This window comes from Sorex araneus, chromosome 3 (assembly GCF_027595985.1).
Source record: "Sorex araneus isolate mSorAra2 chromosome 3, mSorAra2.pri, whole genome shotgun sequence".
Lineage (NCBI taxonomy): Eukaryota > Metazoa > Chordata > Mammalia > Eulipotyphla > Soricidae > Sorex > Sorex araneus.
This window is the reverse complement of record NC_073304.1, coordinates 229,068,575-229,090,903: the sequence shown is the minus strand read 5'-3', so window position 1 is coordinate 229,090,903 and position 22,329 is coordinate 229,068,575. Positions and strand designations below refer to the sequence as shown.

Below are 22,329 nucleotides of genomic sequence, written 5' to 3'. Positions count from 1 at the left end.
GCCAGGGTTGGCACCCGGGTCAGTTGTGTGCGAGGGAAGAGCCCTCCCCACTGTACTGTTGCTCTGGCAATAAAAGGGGGATCTTTTATGTTCTTTTTTTTTTTCCTTTTTGGGTCACACCCAGCGATGCTCAGGAGTTCCTCCTGGCTCTGCACTCGGGAATTCCTCCTGGCGGTGCTCGGGGGACCCTATGGGATGCTGGGAATCGAACCCGGGTCAGCCGCATGCAAGGCAAACACCCTCCCTGCTGTGCTACGGCTCCAGCCTGAAGGTGGTGGGGGTGTAGACCTTTGAAAGGACTCACTGGCTCAGCACCAATGGGTGAGGCAGTAACTGGGGGGGACAATCAGCAACGTGGATGCCCGGGATGGTGGTGCTGTGAGAGCTCAGAGCCGCCCCAGGCACCCCGGGAGTCACCGGGCCAAGCAAGAACGAAAGAATGGACGTCATCAGCCCAAGGGGACCAGCTCTCTGTGCAAAAACAGGGACGGGACTCAGCCTCCAGGTCCCCCTGGACGGGGCTCTGCGAGAGCCATGAGCCCTATAGCCAGAGTGGGGGAGACTCCCCGCAACACCCAAGTAAGGCCTCTGTGCCGTTCACCGGGATCCCAGGAGCAAACTGCGCGTGCGCCGAGCCGTGCCGGGACTATGGGGCCCATCACCGAGGCCGGCTGGGTCTGACTCCCTCACCTGCAAACCAGAGGAACGTGTTCTCTTTGGCCGTGCGGTCAACCTCGTCCTTGATCTGGCCCACCAGGCTGTCCATCTCCCGGAGGCCTGCCACGTACGGCCCTCCGGGGGCCGCGGGGCCCTGGGTCCTGGGCACGGGCACGTGCATGTGGGCCAAGGCCACGTAAAGCAGGAAGGGGCTTCCTCGGGCGCTGCAACGGAAGCAGAGACAGGGACACACTCAGCACTGGGGGCTTGCAGCCGGGTCCCCAACTCAGGAGCCCCCTGAGTGGCTCCGGACAACCCAAGGAGAGTTGGGGAGGGGGGTGCAGGGCAGGGGCATGCGGGTCTCTGTCGTGTGCGTCCGCAGGGAAGGCTGCAGGTGGCTTTCCACGGCAGCGCGTCCACAGATCCGACTTCAAGCTGGTGGACCGCCACCACTCCCGGCCCCAGCAGCCTCACCCAGCCAGGCGGGGGTCCCCGCACTCAGAGGACCTGAGAGTTGGGCCAGTGCCCACATCAGCAGCCTGGGAGAGGACAGCGGTGCCGGGACGGGCGTCTCTCGCAGACGTCCCCCCTCTGGGGTTCGCCCAGCCCGCACCTGGCCTGGCTCAGAGGACATTCCTGGCTCTGTGCTCAGGCCTGGCGCCCGCTCAGGGACCAGATGTGGCGACGGGGGAATCGAACCAAAGCCCCGCCGTAGGCGAGGCGGGTAAGTGCGGGCCTCGCCCCCTGGACGGTTTGTATTTCTGGCCAGACGTCCCCGCGGGAAGCGGCAGTGACTCGACCACAGTTCTGGGGGGCGGGGGGGGCGCTGTGTGGCCCAGAGCAGCGGTCACGGGTGTGGCTAACTTAGATTTCAAGTCATGAAAATTATATGAGGGTTCAAGAGCTTCCGTGGAACCACAGGGATGAGTGTGGACACTACGGTTTGTGGAATAATCAAAGGGCGCAGACCTGCATGATCCACAGCCAGGGGGTCCTCATGGAGGCCAGAGCCCAGAGGGAGAGCGGTGGGCGTGAGCGTCCAGGCGCACGGAGAATTCGGAGCCCGGGGCTAATGGGGATGGGGTTTCCGTTTAGGAGGATGGAAAGTTCTGGAGAGGAAGCGGGTGGGAGGGTGGATGACGCTACACAGTGAGAAGAGGAAGGAGGACAGGGCGCTAGCCTTGCACCTTGGTTTCATCCCTGGCACCTGGCAGGGCCTCCTGAGCCCACCAGGAGTGATCCCTGCGTGCAGAGCCAGGAGTCAGCCCTGAGCACCACTGAGTGTCAAAAAAAAAAAAAAAAAGCAACAGTTTTTTTTTTTTTTTAAGAATTTAAGTTAGAGCACAGAAAGGTGGGTTTTATGTTATAATTTTAGCACTGGGCTGGAGCAATAGCACAGCGGGTAGGGCGTTTGCCTTGCACGTGGCCAACCTGGGTTCGATCCCTCCACCCCTCTCGGAGAGCCCGGCAAGCTACTGAGAGTATCCCGCCCGCACGGCAGAGCCTGGCAAGCTCCCCGTGGCATATTCGATATGCCAAAAACAGTAACAACCAGTCTCACAATGGAGACGTTACTGGTGCCCGCTCAAGCAAATTGATGAGCAACGGGACGACAGTGACAGTGACAGTGAGTTTTAGCACTTGAGCTAAGTAAATAGGGGTCCTTTCCTTCCTCTCGGAGCTCTCGTGGGCCGGGCCGGTCTAGCGGGTCTGTCCGCTGCTCTGCATGAGGACAGCTGGCTCCAGCTGTGCAGCTGTGTCCTGCACAGGGACCATACGCTGAGACTGACCCCGGCCCACATGGCCCTGGTCTCCCAGCAGGCACCACTCCGGGCCCACCCAGAGGGAGCGTCTTCACCTGCCCCCGGCAGCGGTGAGTGGCCGGTAATCTCAGGCACTTGGCCAGCCAGATGTTAAATCCGACCATCCCCAGACACGGCGTTCCACCCCCTCCCAACGACCAGGCTTATGGGGGGGACAAAGGGGGCATGTCCTCAGGGTAGGCCACATCCGAAGTATTCTGCTTTTTTTTTTTTTTTTTGCTTTTTGGGTCACACCTGGCAATGCACAGGGGTTACTCCTGGCTCTGAACTCAGGAATCACCCCTGGCGGTGCTCAGGGGACCATATGGGATGCTGGGAATTGAACCCGGTCGGCCGCGTGCAAGGCAAACGCCCTACCCACTGTGCTACCGCTCCAGCCCCCTTTTTTGGCTTTTTTGGGTCATACCCAGCAATGCTCAGGGGTTCCTCCTGGCTCTGCACTCAGGAATGACTTTTGGCAGTGCTCTGGGGACCACATGGGATGCCGGGGATGAAACCCAGGCTGGCAGTGTGCAAAACAAACGCCCTCCCTGCTGTACTATCGCTCCGGCCTCTGTTCCACTAGCTTTGACTATCTCCTCTGCCCTCCGACTCTGAGGTCACACGACACCTGTGTCACCTGCGTGCGGGAAACGCCCCACAAGCGAGGCCACGATGCATTGCTTCCCAGTCACACCCTGAGCAACATGACATGGCTAGCTTACAATCTGCTTTACAGGGGCCCAGATGATAGTACCATGGGGAGGGCATTTGCCTTGCACGCAGCTGACCCGAGTTTAATCCCCGGCATTCCATAGGGTCCCCCGAGCACCGCCAGGAATCACTCCCGAGTGCAGACCCAGGACCTGAGCATCACAGGGTGTGACCCCCAGAACCACTCCCCCACAAAAAATAAGACGTCTAAAAAAATTTTTTTTTCTTTTTGGGTCACACCTGGTGATGCACAGGGGTCACTCCTGGTTCTACACTCAGGAATTACTCCTGGCGGTGCTCAGGGGACCATATGGGATGCTGGGATTTGAACCCAGGTCGGCCGCGTGCAAGGCAAACGCCCTACCCGCTGTGCTATTGCTCCAGCCCCTCTAAAAAAATTTAAGAATTAAATCAGGCTGGAGCAATAGTAGTGGGGTTAAAGCACCTGCCATACATCTGTAATCCCTGAGCATCCCTGGGAGCCATCTCTGAGCACAGAGTCAGGAGTCAGTCCTGAGCTGGATGTTACACACACACAAGCAAACAAACAAACAAATTCTTATCAAGAGCCTCAGACGATACTCCCCAGTGCCCAGCACGTGTGGGGACCCAAGTCTGATCGCCAACACCGCGGGCGTGGCCCTGGAGACCCCCATCTCAGCTGGGACCCTGAGCTGCCCGGTCCAGTCAGCTGAGTCTCTCAGGAGCGGCTGCTCGGGAGGCCCAAGGAACAATGAACTAGAGTCAAACCAAGGATACGCTTGATAGGTTACAGGTCGAAGTGGAGGACGGGAGAAGAACTTTCAGGTAGTCCTAGGGGAGCAGGTAAGCCCCCCGGGGGTGCAGGAGCCCTCGCCAAAAGCCTGGGGAGCTTTGGGGTTCCAGAGGGCCCCTGGGGCCATGCTTGCTGGTGCTCCAGGGCCACTCCCAGCGGTGCTCGGATTCTTCTCTCCCAGCAGTGCTCAGGGGACCATGTGATGCCGGGGGTGGAACTCGAGCCTCCTGCGTGCCCCTGGAAGTTCTGACAAGCAGGTCCTGGTGGGGGGTGGTCAGAGCAGGTTGGGGGGGCGGCGGGCGGGCAGAGACAGGCAGGAGCCTTTTTTGCTGACGCCAGGGAACGCGTGGACGAACGGCAGGTCCGATCAGAAGGAGATCAGCACGCCTGAGAACTGTTTCTGCCGAGTTAAAAGCCAACAGGATTCATGTGACTATTCACTTAATAACTGATCCGCTAATAATAAATTAGCAAACACCTCACCTTTCCCCGTGATAAGGAGATTGTGCAGCGATCTGTCTTTTCACTGATTAACCGGTGGCCGAGTAGCACTGGGCCCCAAAGGAGCGAATATTAAACCGTCCCCGGGGCCCCAGTCCCCGCCAGCTCCTCACCCGGCCCCTCCTGGGACCGGGGGCTACTTCAGGCACTGCCAAGAAGGGTGCAGAGTCCCCCCCACCACCCGCCCTCCTGTCCCAGAGAGCAGGACCCGAGATCGGCTCCAAGCTCCAGGGAATGAGGGGCTGCCCGTCTCTCAGACAGGAAAGGGCCTCCTCTCTCCGCCATAAGCCCTGGGGATCACACCACCAGTGTCCTCCAGAAAGGCCCGGAAGCTGCCCCACCACCGTCTCTGAGGACACAGGTCTCTGGAGCTGTCCCGACGCCCTGCTGACCTTCTCTGCAGAAAAGACCCCAGTGGGGGCTTCTCATACGTCCAGGGAGCAGTGGTCGGTTGCCAGGATTCAGGTCCACACACACACACACACACACACACACACGTGTGCGCACACACGCACATGCACATACACACATGCATACACATACACGCATGCATGTGTATGCACATGCATGCACACGTGCACACGCATGCGTGCATATACACACATGCAGATATGTATGCACACGTGCAAACACACGTGCACACATGCACACATGCATGTGCACACATGCATGCACGTGTATGCACACGCATGCATACATGTATACACACGCAGGCATGCACACACATGCACACCCATATGCACACACAAACATGCACATACGTGCGCGTGCACACACGTGCTCCTGCCCAGCCAGGCTACAGTGGCAGCAATACCTCCACACCAACTGGAAACTCTTCCCCGTTTTTGGGGACTTTGTGATCTTGGGGATCAGCTGAGGCAGTGCACAAGGGGTCACGAGGACGGCCAAGGGCAGGTAGGAGGGGTCAGGAAGAACGCAGGGGTGCGGCAGCAGAGCGGGCGATAGTCTGTGCAGGCGCTGACACCCCCATCTGTGCGTCCGTCCTGTGCAGGCACCATCAGTATCCCCCCGTTGTCTGGCGGGCCTCCTTCGCCTTGGCCGGAGGGGCAGCAACCCCGCTGCTCCCTCCCCCCACCCCCGCCCCCTCCAGACCACACTTGTTAGAGACGCACTTACTACTCTGGGGTCAGCTTCAGCCTACTTTGAGTGGATGATTTTTTTTTAATTAATCATTTCTAATATTGGGAGATCAGGTTTCCCACTAGGACCGGCTATCCCGTGTCCCTTGTGAGATGGGTGGGTTTTGGGGGACGACCCCTCTGACTGTGGAGGTTTCCATCCCCACAGAGAAGCTCCAGGCAGCTGCAGCGGAAGAGCCTGGGGCTGCTGAGGTGGGCGGGGGTTTTGCTAACACACCGCAAGCCTCACCGATCCCTCTCGCCTTCCCGTTTCCTGCCTCCCTCTCCCTCCTGTCTGGGCGCTGCCGGAGGTGCACTGAGCAGGTCCAGGGTCTGACCCTGGCATCTGGGCGCCCCGCCTCCCGGGGCAAAGGGGGCTTCACAGCTGCCAATAACTCTGAACCCCGTCTCCCGGCGCCCCCGGAGGGAAGCCGCCCTGCCCGAACCTGGCGTCAGCCCCGAGCCTCATTTCCGAGTCTGGAGTCACCTGCTGCTGTCTGGGGCTAGTATGCCCGCGCCAAGCACGTTACGGCCACACGGAGATGCGCCCACTGCCTGCTGATGGGCCCCCGAACAGCACGTGGGTCCTCGCTCCCTCAGACGAGGGGACACGGTGACAGTGTCAGAGCATGGGCTGGGCGAGAATGTGGGTTCGTCTCAGGGGACCCAGGACACACACACTGGAAAAGCTTCACACTAGGGCTTGGAGGTGCCAGGGGTGGGGTGGGGGTGGGGGATGGGATGGGCGGTGGGGGGGTGGGGTGAGGGGTGGGGAGGCGATGCTTTTTCCTAATTCTGTCTATAGGAGACAAAGGGCGCGTCTATCCTGGCCGGGCGGTGGGATTCCCCCAAGGGGGCCAGGGCCAAGGTGGGTGCGAGAGTTGGGATTAGTGTCAGGGTTGGGGTAGGGTACCAAGGTCAGAGGTCATGGCGAGTGGGAGAGTTCGAATGAGGGTGAGGACTTGGGTTATTGTGAGAATTAGGGGGCCAGAGTGATCGTGCAGTGAGTAGGGCGTTTGCCTTACACTTGGCCAACCCAGGTTCAATCCTCAGTTTCCCCGATGGTCCCCCAAACCCGCCCAGGCATGATCCCTGAGGGCGGAGTCAGGAGTAATCGCCAAGCGCTGCTGAGTATGGCCCAAAAGCAAACCGCCAAACAGTGAGAATGAGGGGTCCAGAAAGATGGGCCTGAGCTCCAAGGGCCTGAGCACACACCCCACAGGCAAGAGACCCTGGGTTTGATCCAGCACGGCCTCATACCCTGAGCACTGAACTAGGAGTAGCCCCCCAGCATCCACAGGGAACAGCCCACAAACCGAAAGCGAAAATAACACAAAGTTAGGATTAGAATACTAAAGCCAGAGAGAGGAACAGGTGGGAGAGTCAGGGTTAGGGTTAGGGTTCAGGTCAGGGGACTGAGGTCAGGGGAAACTGGGGGTAGCTGAGGGTTAGGGTTAGGGTTAGGGTTCGAGTTAGGACTGGGGTTAGGGTTAGGGTTAGTGAACTGAGCTCCAGAGGGTGTTGCAGTTGGGCTAGGAATAGGGTTGTTATTAAGGTCAAGATTGGAGGGGCTCGAGCAACAGCACAGCGGGGAGGGCGTTTGCCTTGCACGAGGCCGGCCCGGGTTCGATTCCCAGCATCCCATATGGTCCTCTGAGCACCGCCAGGGGGGATTCCTGAGTGCAGAGCCAGGAGTAACCCCTGTGTATTGCCAGGTATGACCCATAAAGCAAAAAAAGAAAGAAAGAAAGGAAGAAAGAAAGAAAGAAAGAAAGAAAGAAAGAAAGAAAGAAAGAAAGAAAGAAAGAAAGAAAGAAAGAAAGAAAGAAAGAAAGAAGGAAGGAAGGAAGGAAGGAAGGAAGGAAGGAAGGAAGGAAGGAAGGAAGGAAGGAAAGAAAGAAAGAAAGAAAGAAAGAAAGAAAGAAAGAAAGAAAGAAAGAAAGAAAGAAAGAAAGAAAGAAAGAAAGAAAGAAAGAAAGAAAGGAAGAAAGGAAGAAAGATTAGAGTTCATGTAGTGAGTGTAGCAGGTGGGTTAGGATTCAGGCTAGGATTGGGGTTAGGGTTAGGGTTAGGGTTAGGGTTAGGGTCCTGAGTTCCAGGGTTAGGGTGATGCAGGGTCAAGGCTAGGCCTCGGGTTAGTGAACTGACTTCAGACAACACTGAGTAGGCGCCTGGCGTTATGAAGAGGGTCTGTGCAGTGAGTTCGGGGGACACTGCAGGTGGGAGTGTCAGGGTGTGAGGAGCTGGTCAGGGGGTGGCGGGTGGAGGGGAGGCCCGCCGGGGCGCGGGGCTCACCTGGCCTGCTGGATGAACTGGCGCGCCTTCTCGGCGTACCTCTGCGCCAGGCTGCTGAGGTTCACGGGCTGCTCCACGATGTCGAGGTTCTCATAGAGGGGCAGGGCCAGGTCCGAGTAACAGTCCCCGTGGAGCCCGCTGTGTGGAGAGCGCAGGCGTCTGCCTCGCCTCTGGGAAAGATTCCTGCAGCCCACTCGCCCCCGGGTGCCACTTCCTCCCACACGGCCCCACCGGAGACCTTCCACCTCCTCCCAGGGGACGCTCGTGTCCCTGGACATGCCCGACTGCTCTGGCAATGACACGTGAACGTTACGGCTCGTCCCTTTCACTGGGAGAGAAACTGAGGTCCTGCCTGTCTGCCTGCCTGCCTGCCTGCCTGCCTGTCTGTCTGTCTCTCTGTCTGCCTGCCTGTCTGTCTGTCTGTCTGTCTGTCTGCCTGCCTGCCTGTCTGTCTGTCTGTCTGTCTGCCTGCCTGCCTGTCTGTCTGTCTGCCTGCCTGCCTGCCTGTCTGTCTGCCTGCCTGCCTGCCTGCCTGCCTGCCTGCCTGCCTGCCTGCCTGCCTGCCTGTCTGCCTGCCTGCCTGCCTGCCTGCCTGTCTGTCTGTCTGTCTGTCTCTCTCTCTCTCTCTCTCTCTCTCTCTCTCTCTCTCTCTCTCTCTCCTCTCTCTCTCTCTCTCTCTCTCTCTTCCTCCAGGACCAGGAACAAAGCCAGCATGCAGAGGGTGGAGACCTGTGACCCGCCCCCCTCAGCAGCACCAGATTCCCTCCAGCTGAGCCAAATGGCCCGAGGAATGTGGGACAAGCCAATCAAAGAACTTCACGAATACAAGTTCATGATCATGAAGTCGGAGTGACCGGACAGTGGGCAGGGCGCCTGTCCTACACGGCCAACCTGGCTTCCCTCTCCAGCATCCACACGGTCCCCCGGCCCAGCAAAAATGATTCCAGAGTGCAGAGCGAGAGGAACCCTTGAGCATTGCTGGGGGTGGCAAAAAAAAAAAAAAAAACCAATGCAAAAAAAAAAGAAAAGTTGTTTTACCACTAAACGATGTCTTGCACTCCTCGCAAATGATGTGTCTACATTTGCTGTGAAGAGTCTTCCAGCTCTTTTTCCCCCTTTTTCCTGTCTTCCTGTCTCACCTGTTTCCTTTAGATATCTCTCTCCTCCCTCTCCCTTCTTTCTCTCTCTCTCCCTCTCTCTCTCCCTCCCTCCTTCCCTCCCTCCCTCCCTCTCTCTCTCCCTCTCTCTATCTCTCTCCCTAGAGCCCCAAACAAATGCCTGAAGGGAACTGAGTACCTCGGCGCACTATCGCCCTGCGGACATGCTGGACAGGGCGGGTGGTTGTAGCCCGGGGTATCCGTGCACCCCATGTCATGGCTGTACGGGATTCCGAAGTAGTAATCGAAACCTGCAACAGAAGCGACTGCTTAGCACCCCCCACGTGACTGCCTTCCGACCTCCACGACAAAAATTTAGTTTCCCACGACTGAAGTAGTTAATTAAAAGAGGATTTGATTAATAGCCCTTGGTTGCATGCAAACAAAAACACTTTTCGGATCGCCAGGCTCTAAGGCCAGATTTGCAAAACACTGGGTGATGGAAATGACCCAGAGAGGGAGGACGCACAGACCAGTAAGCTCGCCCAGTGCCAGGAAGGACACACTCGGAAAGGACTGCAGAAAGATCTACTGCATCTCGGACGCTTGGAAGGATCACGAAATCACGAAATCCCCGTTAATCGTCGATTTCTCGGGCGGGCTCAGTAACCTGTCCATTTGTCCTTTCCCTGAGATCTTAGCAGTCCATCTCGACTCGGCCCTCCCAACGATGTCGCACTGGGGGCTCTTTCAGGGTCAGGGGAATGGGATCCAGCTTGTTACTGGATTTAGCATATGAATACACCATGGGAAGCTTGCAAGGCTGTCCCATGTGGGCAGGAAACTCTCAGAAGATTGCCAGTTTCTCCCAGAGGGAGAAGCAGGCTACAAGATATCGCGCGGCCACTTTGTGGCCGCACACTTCTGGGAGCTTGCTTTTAAGTCTCTGGATGTTGGCCGTTGATGGAATTACACACACCTGGGTTCCTTTGCGGGTACCTTCATGTCTGAGGCCTGTCCGAACGTGTGTAGAGGGGCCTCGAGCATGGCTGTAGCTAGGGTCCAGTGGTCTTCGGCTGCCGGGAGCTCTGCTCGGGGTGGGGAGGGAAGCTGGAGCCCATCCCCTCCGAGGAGCCCCAGGGAAGACAGCCAGGCGTGCTATCCTCTAGCAGAGGAACCCAGGTGTGTGTAATTCCATCAACAGCCAATACCCAGAGACTTAAAAGCAAGCTCCCAGAAGAGAGCTATGCAGAGAGTCTCTTGCCCGCACGCCTGGCTTTGAAGGATACTCCAATAAATATCATGCTCAGCAGACAGTCCCTCAGAAAGAAATAATTGAATATTGGGACTGAACTGTGGGAAATGTGGAAGAGAACCAGGAGAGGAGATCGGGAAAAGGGCCAAGACGGAGGGAGGCAGATAAGGACTTGGAGACAAGAATCAAACCCCAGAGTGGTCAAGTCGGACAGAGGCGTTTAGTGACTGGCGTGGGGGCAGCAAACGTAAGGGAGACGCTTTCTCCTCCTACTCTCCCCCCACTCTCTCTCCCCACCCCCCCAGCAGATAGCACAAATGCAAAATGGCGTCACTTCCTGCAAAGCAGAGCCCAGCCTCAGAACCCTTCCTGGCCCGGGGTTCTAAGGACAGACACCCGTGTCAGTACCCCAATCCAGTTCAAGCCGCCTCCCCGCATCTGTCAAAGGAGAAATTGCAGGTTGGGGAAGAAAAGTCAGTTTCTGGAGTTGGTTTTGGCTAGTGGAAAAGCCAGGTCTACACAGCCCCCAAACACGTGGTTTTTTTTAATGTTTGAACGCACAAGTGGAAGAGGCCATGGGAGGGAAACTGGAAGTGAGGCCCAAGGGAAGAAAGAGAGAGAGAGAGAGAGAGACAGAGAGAGACAGAGACAGAGAGAAGAGAGAGAAGAGAGAGATAGAGAGGAACTATGACAGGGAGGTCAAAGGTGGAGGAAATGTTAGTCTAGAGGGTGGGACCAGCTAAGGTCCTGGGGCAGGAGACCAGGCCAGTCTGAATCTTCAAAAGCTTTCTCAGGGGCTGGAGCAATAGTACAGTGGGGAGGGCATTTGTCTTGCACACGGCCAACCTGGGTTCAATTCCTAGCATCCCATATGGTCCCTGAGCACTGCAGGAGTAATTTCCGAGTGCAGAGCCAGGAGTAACCCCTGTGCATCGCCAGGTGTGACCCAAAAAGAAAAAAGTGACCCAAAAAACAAAAATAAAATAAAATAACAGCTGGAGAAATAGTACAGTTGCACACGGCCAACCTGGGTTCGATTTCCAGCATCCCCAGGAGTGATTCCTGAGTGCAAAGCCAGGAGTAATTCCTGTGCATTGCCAGGTGTGACCCAAAAAGAAAAAAAAAAAAGAAAAAGCTGTATCCAAGCACAAAACTCTTCCTGAGGTTGAGGCCAGAGCACTGCGGCAGGTGTGTCTACAGTGGGGTGGGACAGTGGCCAAGCAGGGCGGGGCCAGGGAGACGGTGCCTCGAAGAGGAGGCGCGAAGATGGAACACACACCACGCCTTGGAAACACCTTCCACATCCAGGGACGTGGTCTTCAGAGCTGACCCCTGGGCCGGGCAACCATCTCCTTGGTCTGTTCCCCAAAGCCGCAGAGTAGAAGCTGGAGGCAGGGAAAAGCTGAGAACATCACGAGGCCACGTCCACGGCCAGGGGCCAGAGAGATAGTGCAGTGGGTAGGGCGCTTGCCTTGTATGCAGCAGACCTGGGTTAGATTTCCAGCACCCCCTAGGGTCCCACGAGCTCCATCAGGAGTAATTCCCGAATGCAGAGCCGGGAGTAAGCCCTGAGCACCGCCAGCCGGTCATGGCCCCAAACAAAAACCAAAATAATAATAATAACAAAACAAGGCCCTGGCCAGGTTCCTGCTGGAGCGATCTCTTTTAGATTTTTCTGTTTTGCTTCGTTTTTGTTTCATCTGAAGGTCACACCAGGGCTGGCGGTGCTCGGGGAGCCCCAGAGCATCATGGGCTGAGCCTGGGGCTTGAACCCGGGGCCCCCACATGCAAAGCAGGCGCTCCAGCCTCCCCTCCCCCACCCCCACCCCCAGCTCTCTGTCCCCAGATCAGTGGTCACAATGGGCCACGGGGTCTCTGAGGGGAAAAGGGCCTCGCCCCCAGGGGAGCCTTGTGAACTCCAGGGGGAAACCCCAGCACCCTCGAACTGCGACACCCCTCCCCGACAGAAATGATCTCAACCAGAAGAGACGCCCCCAGAGGCAGGACGGATTAACCCTGCAGTCCTCCCGCCCTGAGACCTTTTATTTTGGTTTCCCCAGTAACAAATCCCACGAAGAATTCTTACCACGGAAGTTGGGGTGATAGGAGCCGTGGTGCCCAAGGTGCCATTTGCCTGTAAGGAAACAAGAGCGAGGGTCTCAGGAGAACCCCCCCGGGCACTCCCGGGGCGGGTGCCAGCAGATCACACACTCAGGGCCGTGGCAGGCCTGCCCTTTGCTGAGGACAGCAGGACAGAGAGGGACCCCCCGGGGGGGAGCAGGAAGCAGGCAAGGATGACTCGGGTTCCCCCCCCCCCCGTGGGGAGGGGGACCGAGGAAAAGACACAGTAACCAGGCACCGGGAGATGCAGGGGCTGAGCCCTGAAGTCCAGAGAGCTGCAAGCCCGCCCAAGCCAACAGCAGCCTCTGCAGGACACAGGGCCATGGAGACACCCAGGGCTGATGTGCTTCCCTCGTCTTCCTCTCTGGGAAACCTCCAGCAGCCTGCAGAGACCGGGAGGAGACGCTGTGTCCTGTGTCCGTTTGGATCCACCAAGGTCACTGAGCAGCCGGCAAGTGAGCAAGCAAGTCTTGCCGGCTCTGAGTGACAGCACAGCGTGGAGGGCGTTTGCCCTGCACGTAGCCAACCTGGGTTTGATTCCCAGCATCCCATAGGGTCCCCGAGCACCGCCAGGAGTAATTCCTGAGTGCAGAGCCAGGAGGAACCCCTGAGCATCGCTGGGTGTGACCCAAAAAGCAAAACAAACAAACAAAAACAAAAACAAGAAACACACTCAAAGAGCCTTGACCATGGCCGACCCCATGTAGTGTAGGAAAATTAGGAGCAGAAGTGGGAAATGAGAGGCAGGAGGACCAATGAAGTGACTCCTTGTAGGAGCTGGGCGGAGATGCACTGTCGCACTGTCGTCCCGTTGTTCATTAATTTGCTCAAGTGGGCACCAGTAACGTCTCCACTGTGAGACTTGTTGTGACTGTTTTTGGCACATCAAACACACCACGGGCAGCTTGCCAGGCTCTGCCGTGCGGGCGGGACACTCTCGGTAGCTTGCCGGGCTCTCCGAGAGGGGCAGAGGAATCAAACTTAGGTCAGCCACGTGCAAGGCAAATGCCCTACCCGCTGTGCTATCGCTCCAGCCCGGGCGGAGATGAATCAGCCATAAATCATCAAGCCATGGCCAGAACAGAGCAGAAGTTTGGTCACTGAGCAGAAATGAAATGGAGCCACAAAAATAATTAGGAAATGTCTATATAGAACTGAAATTTTTTTGGGGGGGGTTGGGTTTTGGGGCCACAAAACCCAGAGGTGCTCAGGGGTTCCTCCTGGCTCTACACTCAGGAATTACTCTTAGCGATGCTCAGGGGACCCCATGGGATCGAACCAGGGCCAGCCACGTGCAAGGTGAAAGCCTGGTACTCTGTACTGTCTCTCCAGCCCCTGGAGGGAACTTAAAACAGAATATATTGGGGCTGGAGTGATAGCACAGCTGGGAGGGCATTTGCCTTGCACACGGCGGACCCAGGTTCGATTCCCAGCATCCCATACGGTCCCCTGAGCACCGCCAGGAGTAATTCCTGAGTGCAGAGCCAGGAGTAACCCCTGTGCATTGCCGGGTGTGACCCAAAAAGAAAAAAAAAAAAAAGAATATATCAATCCCTGATTGAACCAAGCATTACACGGATTAGCCACCCTCGGGTCTGTCGGATAGGAAAACTGTTCCCATAGAATCGGCGTCTCCCGCTTTTCACCTCTAGAAGCCGTGCACGGACCATGGCTCCGTCCGTTTTGGCGAGAGCCAGGTCGAGTCCGCCTGCACCGCTAAAGCTATTTCTCTCTCTAATCTCTTAAGTGCTTGCGCCTGTTTCTCTGTCAGACTGCCCTAATACCAGGATCAAATCCCCAACACCGCAACGGGTCCCAGGGGCCCCCCGGGGAGTGATCCCTGAGTGCAGAGCCAGGAGTAAGCCCTGAGCATCGCATCACTGGGTGCGGTCCAAAGGACAAAAAAAAAAAGAACCACAACGGTGGTCGGGTCAGCTCCGTCCTGCCTCCAGACTGTCCCGTGGGAGGTTTTGTGTGCCAACAGCCCTGAGGACGTGGGAACTCTCTGACCAGCTCATTCCACCCCAAGGAGAGAAAAAGACTACCTGGCAATCGCCCGCCAGCAGAGGGTGAGGGGAGACCAAGGAAAGAATCGGTCCCCAGGTCTCAACTGTGGCAGCATCAACCAGCACAAAGGGGCGAGTGAAGTGGACGCCAGAGGAGCAGGACCAGGGAGAGGGTTACACGTGGGACTCCGTGAGACGGTGCCCAACTTTTTTTTTTTTTTTTTTTGCTTTTTGGGTCACACCTGGCGATGCACAGGGGTTACTCCTGGCTTTGCACTCAGGAATTACCCCTGGCCGTGCTCAGGGGGACCATATGGGATGCTGGGATTTGAACCCGGGTCGGCCGCGTGCAAGGCAAACGCCCTACCCGCTGTGCTATCTCTCCAGCCCCGGTGCCTAACTTTTTGACCGGCTCTCTCTCTCATTTTGCCCCCCATGGGCTCAGAGGCACAGTGCTCATGCTCTATCCCTGAGTCAAACTACCTTCTAAAGAAAAGTGCCCGGGGTTGGAGAGAGAGGACAGCGTGAAAGCAATTGTCTTGTTTGCAGCTGGCCCTGGCTCGATCCCCAGCACCGCACAGGGTCCCCAGGGTCCCGCCGGGACAGACATAGAGGGACTGCACTCATTTGTGGAGTGTAGGGTAGCATCACATGAGGCTGACACCCAAGGACGGTAGAGACAAGGGCCAGGGGGATTGCCCCATAGCTGGAAGCCTGCTTCATGAGCGGAGGGGAGAAGGCAGATGGAATAGAGAAGGGATCACTAAGAAAATGATGGCTGGAGGAACCAGTCGGGATGGGAGATGCATGCCCAAAGTAGATAATGGAGCAAACATGATGACCTCTCAGTGTCTGTGCTGCAAGCTATAATGCCCAAAGGTAGAGAGAGAGTATGGAGAATACTGTCTGCCATGGAGGCAGGGGGAGGGTGGGAAAGGGGGGATATACCTGGGATATCGGTGGTGGGGAATGTGCACTGGTGGGGGGATGGGTGTTTGATCATTGTGAGATTGTAACCCAAACATGAAAGCTTGTAACTATCTCACGGTGATTCAATAAAATAAAAAAAAAGGAGTGATCTCTGAGTACAGAGCCAAGAGTGAGCCCTGAACACCACCGGATGTGGCCCCAAGGACCCCCTCCCCCGTCAATCAAACAAAATAGAGACAAGTGGGGTGGTGGAAGGAGGGAAATTGGGGACATTGGTGGGGGGAAATGTTACACTGGTGAGGTGATGGGGGTGGGAACATTGTATGACTGAGATCCAATAGTGCGCAACTTTGTAACCATTGGTCACATTGTGATTTAATTTAAAAAAATGTTTTTTCTCACAGAGGTAGGGTGTTTGCCTTGCACGTGGCCGACCCGAGTTCGATTCCCAGCATTCCATATGGTCCCCCTGAGCACCGCCAGGAGCAATTCCTGAGTGCAGAGCCAGGAGTAAACCCTATGCATCGCCAGGTGTGACCCTAAAAGCAAAGAGAGAGGGGGGGGGGAGGGAGAGAGAGAGAGAGAGAGAGAGAGAGAGAAAGAGAGAGAGAGAGAGAGACTTGGCCTGTAGCCAAGATTGACCACCAATGCGGCTGAGTGAAAGAAAATATAACACTGTTGCTCCTTTTGGTGACTGTCTTTCTTGTCACATAAACATGTAACATTGGATTAAATCACATACACCCCCAGTTAAAATAAATATGCAACATTCGCTGGATGGAAAGATACAGTAACAGGAAGAGAGGAGTAGGCGACCAGGTAACGCACACGAGCACAAATCCAGAGGAGAAGTCAGAGCGGGGTAGAGTCCCAGACAGATGGTTCCTGAAATCCACCGCCTCAGCAAGGGGCAGGCTTCAAGATGACTCTGGGGGCCGCGTGGCCACAGACAGACCACTTGCAGGAAAAGGCTTAAAGAGGGAAGGGGCAGGGGCCGGAGCAATAGCACACAGGCGGACCCAGGTTCGATTCCCAGCATCCCATATGGTCCCCCAAGCACCACCAGGAGTAATTCCTGAGTGCAGAGCCAGGAGTAACCTCTGAGCATTGCTGGGTATAACCCAAAAAGGGTGAGGGGGGAAAAAGAGGGAAAGGCAGGTGCAAGCAAACCCCACGCAAAGGACCCCACCCCCAGCCACCCCCTCCCAGCCCTGGGAGGGAATCGGTGCCCTGGGGAAACCGAGCAGAAAGGATTGTGGGTTGCTGGGGCAGTTTCCCAATCCGTGCTGCTAAACCAATTGCTCCTCCGGCTGTGGGAGAAAGGGAAGGAAGGGAACAATACATTCTGTTCACATCTCCCCCCAGGGTTCCTCGGGGCACAAAGCTTTCAAACTGGAACGAGAACAGACTTGTGTGATGCGAAGGTGAGTGAAGAAGGTTCGCTATCAGGAATGACTTTGGAACATGCTTTCGCCCTGACCACTGACCGCCAGCAGTCCAGGCCGAGCCGGCCGTGCCTGGTACACGGGCACCGCACGTTCCCCCGTCCACTCACACCACAGTCTGTGGGGTTTGGGGTTTTGTTTTTCCAAGCCCCTCAGATCTTCCTGTCCTCCCTCCTACTTTTTTTTTTTCGTTTTGGGTCACACCCAGCAGCAGCGCACAGTGGTTACTCCTGGCTCTGCACTCAGGAATTACTCCTGGCGGTGCTCAGGGGACCCTATGGGATGCAGGGAATCGAACCCGGGTCAGCCGCGTGCAAGGCAAACGCCCTCCCCGCTGTGCTATCGCTCCAGCCCCTGTCCTCCCTCCTACTGACAGGTCTCGCTCTTTCTGGGACAGGAAGGAAGTGCCTGCTTGCTCAAGTCTGACCTTTTCACTTGTTTTCCTTTGGTTGGGCCACACCTGGCGATGCTCGGGGCTTCCTCCTGGCTCTGCTATCAGAGACCACTCCTGGCAGGGCTCTCGGTCCTCGGGGGGTCCCAGGGATGAAAGCAGGGGTCAGCTGCGTACCAGGCAAAGCGCCTTACCCAGGCACTACCACTGCAGCCCAAAGGTGGGGTCTCCAACGGGTGATTAGGGCTGCTGGGGTACAGGAAACAGCTCCACGGAGACCCTCGCCGCCCTCCCTGGCCGCTGGTCCCAGGGGGCAGGGTGGCAGGGAGCCCACTGGACTCAGCTCTTGGACGGACACACACACACACACACACACACACACACACACACACACGCATGCATGCACCCTGCATGTGTCCCCTGGAGGGAGGCCAGTGAGAAGCCATGGAGCAGAGCTGGGCCTCGTGGCCGGGTGCAGAGCCAGGTTCCACCCATTTCAGGTGGGGCCAATGTTGAACCAGCCCCCTCGTGCCCCGCCCCCGCCGGCCAGAAGCTCGGTCTTCTCTGCTGGGTGGCCAGTGCTGAGCCTGGTGCCCGCCACACAGCAGAGGGGCACACGTAAAATTGTGACCAAGGCTGCACCAAGGCCCCCACTTCCTCCCCCAAGAGAACTCGGTGTGGGGGTCCGAGGGATAGCACCGCGGGAAGACACTTGCCTGGCACACAGACGACCCGGGTTTGGTATCCAGAACCACATCTGGTTCCCTGGACACTAGCAGGGGTGAGCACTGAGCACTGGGACAGGAGTAAACCCTGAGGACAGCCAAGTGTGGAGAGAGAGAGGGAGAGAGGGAGAGAGGGAAAGAAAGAGGGAGAGAGAAGGGAGGAGGGAGAGGAAGATAAAAATGGAAAGAGAGAGGGAGAGAGAAAGGAGGGAGAGAAAGATAAAAAGGGAAAGAGGGAGGGAGAGAGAGAAAGAAGGAGGGAGAGGGGGCGAGAGAGAGGGAAAGAGAGAGAAAGAAGGAGGGAGAGGGAAAGAGAGAGAGGGAAAGAGAAAGAAAGAAGGAGGGAGAGGGAAAGAGAGGGAGAGAGAAAGAGGGAGAGAGAGAAAGGAGGGAGAGGAAGATAAAAAGGGAAAGAGGGAGGGAGAGAAAGAAGGAGGGAGAGGGGCGAGAGAGAGGAAGAGAGAGAGGGAAAGAGAGAAAGAAGGGAGAGGGAAAGAGAGGGAGAGAAAGAGGGAGAGAGAGAAAGGAGGGAGAGAGAGGGGGCAAGAGAGAGAGAAAGTGAGAGGGAGGGAGGGAGAGAGAGGGAGGGAAAGAAAGAGGGAGCGAGAAAGGAGAAAGAGGAAGAGAAAAAGGGAAAGAGGGAGAGGGGGTGAGAAAGAGGATGAGAGGGAAAGAGAGAAAGAAGGAGGGAGTGGGAGAGAGAAAGGAGAGAGAGGAAGAGGGAGAGAGGGAGAAAAGGGAGGGAGAGAAAGGAGGGAGAGAGAGAGGGAGGAGAGGGAGAGAGAGAAGAGAGGGAGAGAGAGGGGTGAGAAAAGGGAGAGAGAAAAAGGAGGGAAAGAGGGGCGAGAGAGAGAGAGAGGGAGAAGAGAGGAAGAAAGAGGGGGGAGAAAAGGGAGAGAGAGAAAGGAGGGAGAGAGGGGTGAGAGAGAGAGAGAGAGAGAGAGAGAGAGAGAGAGAGAGAGCCTGTCCGGAGTTTCAGTGACCAGGTCTGTGTCGGCCGCTGGACTCCTGTGCCCATTTCTGTTTCCCACATGGCGCCCAGGTAAACCGGCCCAGCAACTGGAAGTCCGAGCACAGGGTCCGAGGAAGAGTCCGCGTCCCTTCTCCTCTCCCTCTTTGGCCCAGACTTCAGCGGGCAGGGCTGAAGGCGGTACTCAGCACCCGGGGGCAAGCACCAGCCCCGCCGTCACAAACCCCCGCAGAGTAGGCAGGGGCCGCGCCCATGAAGGTGAGCCTGTCATTGGTGACCATCGAGGAAATGGCCCCAGACACTGGCGAGGGCCCCGGGGCTGTGCCACCCCCTGCGAGCTGGGACCCTTCTGAGGCTGCCCAGAAAGAAACGAGCGAGCGAGGGGCCTGAACCACAGCACAGCGGGGAGGGCGTTTGCTTTGCACACGGCCAACCATCGTCGGCTTCGAGCCCCAGCATCCCCTGGGGTCCCCCCCTTCCCCGGAGCACTGCCAGGAGTCGTTCCTGAGTGCAGAGTCAGGAGTCAGCCCCGAGCACCGCCAGGAGTCGTTCCTGAGTGCAGAGTCAGGAGTCAGCCCCGAGCATCGCCGGGTGTGGCCTAAACAGCGGAGGGAGGGGAGGGAAGGGGAAAAAGCAAGCGAGGGAGTAGCTGTGGCAGCGCATTGGGACTGTGTGCACACCACACAGACAAGACCAGACACAGCGGGAGGCGGGGGACAGGCTCGAGGAGACGGGGGTTCAAGCCCCGAGGATGGGGGCCCACGTCGGGGAGACGTGGGCCCGGGCTGGGGGCGCGAGGGACCGGCCGGGGCGAGGCAGGGACGGCGTGCAGATCCAGATGGCGGGGGCCCGTGTGTTACCGATCATGCCGGTGACGTAGCCAGCCCCCCGCAGCACCTCGGCCAGCGTGGTCTCGTTGAGCGAAGGCCCCCCGCCGAGGTGACGGCGAAGTTGTGCGTGACTCCGTTGCGCAGGCCCAGGCGGCCCGTGAGCAGGGAGGCGCGGGACGGGGAGCAGGTGGAGGCGGCTGCGTGGAAGTCCACGAACCTGCGGGAGAAAGGAGAGCGATGGGGACCCCCAGGCCCCGAGCGGACCACCAACGTCCACTCCGGGGCGAGGAAAGGCGTGAACAGGGAATAAAGAAAAAATGACCCCAGGGACAGGAAGAAACGGGACGGTCTGAGGGCACTGTCATTCACCCAAGGTCACACCGCTGACCTACGTATCGATCTACATGTCTATGTGTCTGTATATGTTGGGCTTGGGGGGCCACAGCCGGAGGGGCTGGAAGCTGCTCCTAGAACAGTGCTCAGGGGACCGGGAGGTACTGGGGATCGAACCCAGGGCTCCCACCTGCAGGTCATATGTTCCAGCCCCTCGAGTTCCTTCTCCTAGCCCCCACGCTCAGCATCCTGAATCCCAAGAGCCCTTGGTTTGGATTCACCTCCTCGTTAAAGTTCCTCTGTCACTGGGGCTGGGGCTATAGCACAGCGGTCCCAGCACCCCGTATGATCCCCCGAGCACCGCCAGGAGTAACTCCCTGAGTGCAGAGCCAGGAGTAAGCCCTGAGCACTGCCAGGTATGACCCAAACAGATGGAAAAAAGGAAGAAAGAAAAAGAATCCAGCTACTGGCCTGGGCCCTCAGAGTGCTGACCCGGGCTCGTCCCGGCCACCATTTTTCAAAGCCACACCAGGAGGTATCACTGGGTGGGGGGGGGCACCAAGTCCCACTAGATCTCAGCGTTCCTTCTCCAGCGTCACCGGCCCGGGAGCCACATGCTCCAGGACAGCTGGACGCCTTCATGGGACAGGGCTGGGACAGGCCAGGAGGGAGTCCTGCCCCCACTGCCGGCTGGGTAGGGTCTCCCAGGAGCCCCAGGGAGCGAGGGGTCGCCTGCACCGTGTCCACTCCTCCCCACACTCCCTCACTTCAGCCCGCTGGGGGCCTGGGCCTTCCATCCCCCCATTTCAGGGCGCCTGGAAAACCCCCAGACACAGGTTTTCTCCCTCACTATAGACACGGGGGCTGAAGCTCAGGACCCCGGCAACGCACATCCTTAGAATTCAGGTGAGGGGCCCGAGCGGTAGCTCAGCAGGGAGGGCGTTTGCTGGGCTTGCAGCCAACCGCAAACCCCATTTTAATCCCCGGCACCCCCTATGGTCCACCTAGCAGAGTGATCGCTGAGAGCAGAGTCAGGAGTAAGCCCTGAGTACCACCTGGCATGGTCATCCCCTGCCACCAACACACACACACACACACACACACACACACACACACACAACTCCAAGTCCAAGTCCTAGCTCGTTGCTCTCACACTTTCACCCAAGACGCTCCTTTCCACACAGCCTTTTCTGTTCTCCTCCTGAAGTCAAAGCCGAAGGCCCCTCCGAGTTCACATGCCTCCTAACTATCCCCTTTCAACAAACCCCATGACTCTCATGACCGATGCCCAGGAAACACTTCCTGTCATCCGGGCACCCCCTGTCATCCGGGCACCCTCTGCCATCCGGGCACTTCTCCCACATGACGCCATGAGCTCCTCTCGCCCCGGGATGCCTCCTGGTTTGAATTTGTCGGTCTGAGTGGGGCTGGTGTGTTGATGGTCTCTTTACTCTTTATCCGCCATGGCAGATGCAGCTGCACAAGGTGCAGGACCCAGGACAAAAGAAAAGTGGGAGACTAACACCCAAGAGTAGTAGAGATAAGGACCAGGAGGTCTGCCCCACAGCTTGGAAACTGGCCTCACACGCTGGGGGCAGCTGAGATAGAGAAGGGAACACCAAGGAGAGGATGTCGGGAGGACCCATTCGGGTTGGTAGATGCGAGCTGAAAGTAGACTATAGACCAAACATGATGGCCACTCAGTACCTCTATTGCAAACTACAACACCCAACAGGAGAGAGAACAAGAGGGAATGCCCTGCCGCAGAGGCAGGGTGGAGTGGTGGGGGATGGGGTGGGGTAGTGAGAGGGATACTGGGAACATTGGTGGAGGTGAATGGGCTCTGGTGGAGGGATGGGTAAACGATCACTGTATGAGTGAAATGCAAACACAAAAGTTCAAAAAAAATAAAATCTTTTCTGAAAAAAAATCAATATCCAACAGGAACTAAAAAATAAAGTATGAATAGTTTGTTTTTGTTAAGACTTTATTCCAGAATTTGGAATTTACTCCAAATAAATCTCTGAAGTCATGTTAAAAAAAAAAAACAACAAAGAAAGAGGAGGCGGTGGGGGGACGGGGGGTGGGCTGGGGGTGGGCTGGGGGTGAAGCTGACCACGAGTGACTCAGCATGTCAAGACGGTGGCAGCTGAGCATGACACCGACGGGCTGACGTGCCCACACATGCCTCACGCCCACAAAGCCGGGCCTGCGTGATATGACTGTGCAGTGCTCGAGGTGGCAGGGGTCTGGTGGCACATGAGGCCAGCCCCTCCACCCCTGGCTCACCTCCCAGGCTCCCCAGCTGGTCTCCAAGGACCCTCGCGTGCGAGGGAGGTTTCT

General features: G+C 57.3%; 1 protein-coding gene across 1 annotated transcript in view; it reads right to left on the bottom strand.

Moving 5' to 3' along the window:
* The window catches only part of LOC101541287 (arylsulfatase G), a 64,793-nt gene that overhangs the window by 32,524 nt on the left and 9,940 nt on the right, over positions 1–22,329 (bottom strand). The window contains 6 exon segments of the mRNA XM_055131053.1: positions 691–881; positions 7,884–8,021; positions 9,180–9,291; positions 12,322–12,369; positions 19,684–19,746; positions 19,749–19,870. Of these exon segments, the coding sequence (XP_054987028.1) occupies positions 691–881; positions 7,884–8,021; positions 9,180–9,291; positions 12,322–12,369; positions 19,684–19,746; positions 19,749–19,870 (674 nt within the window).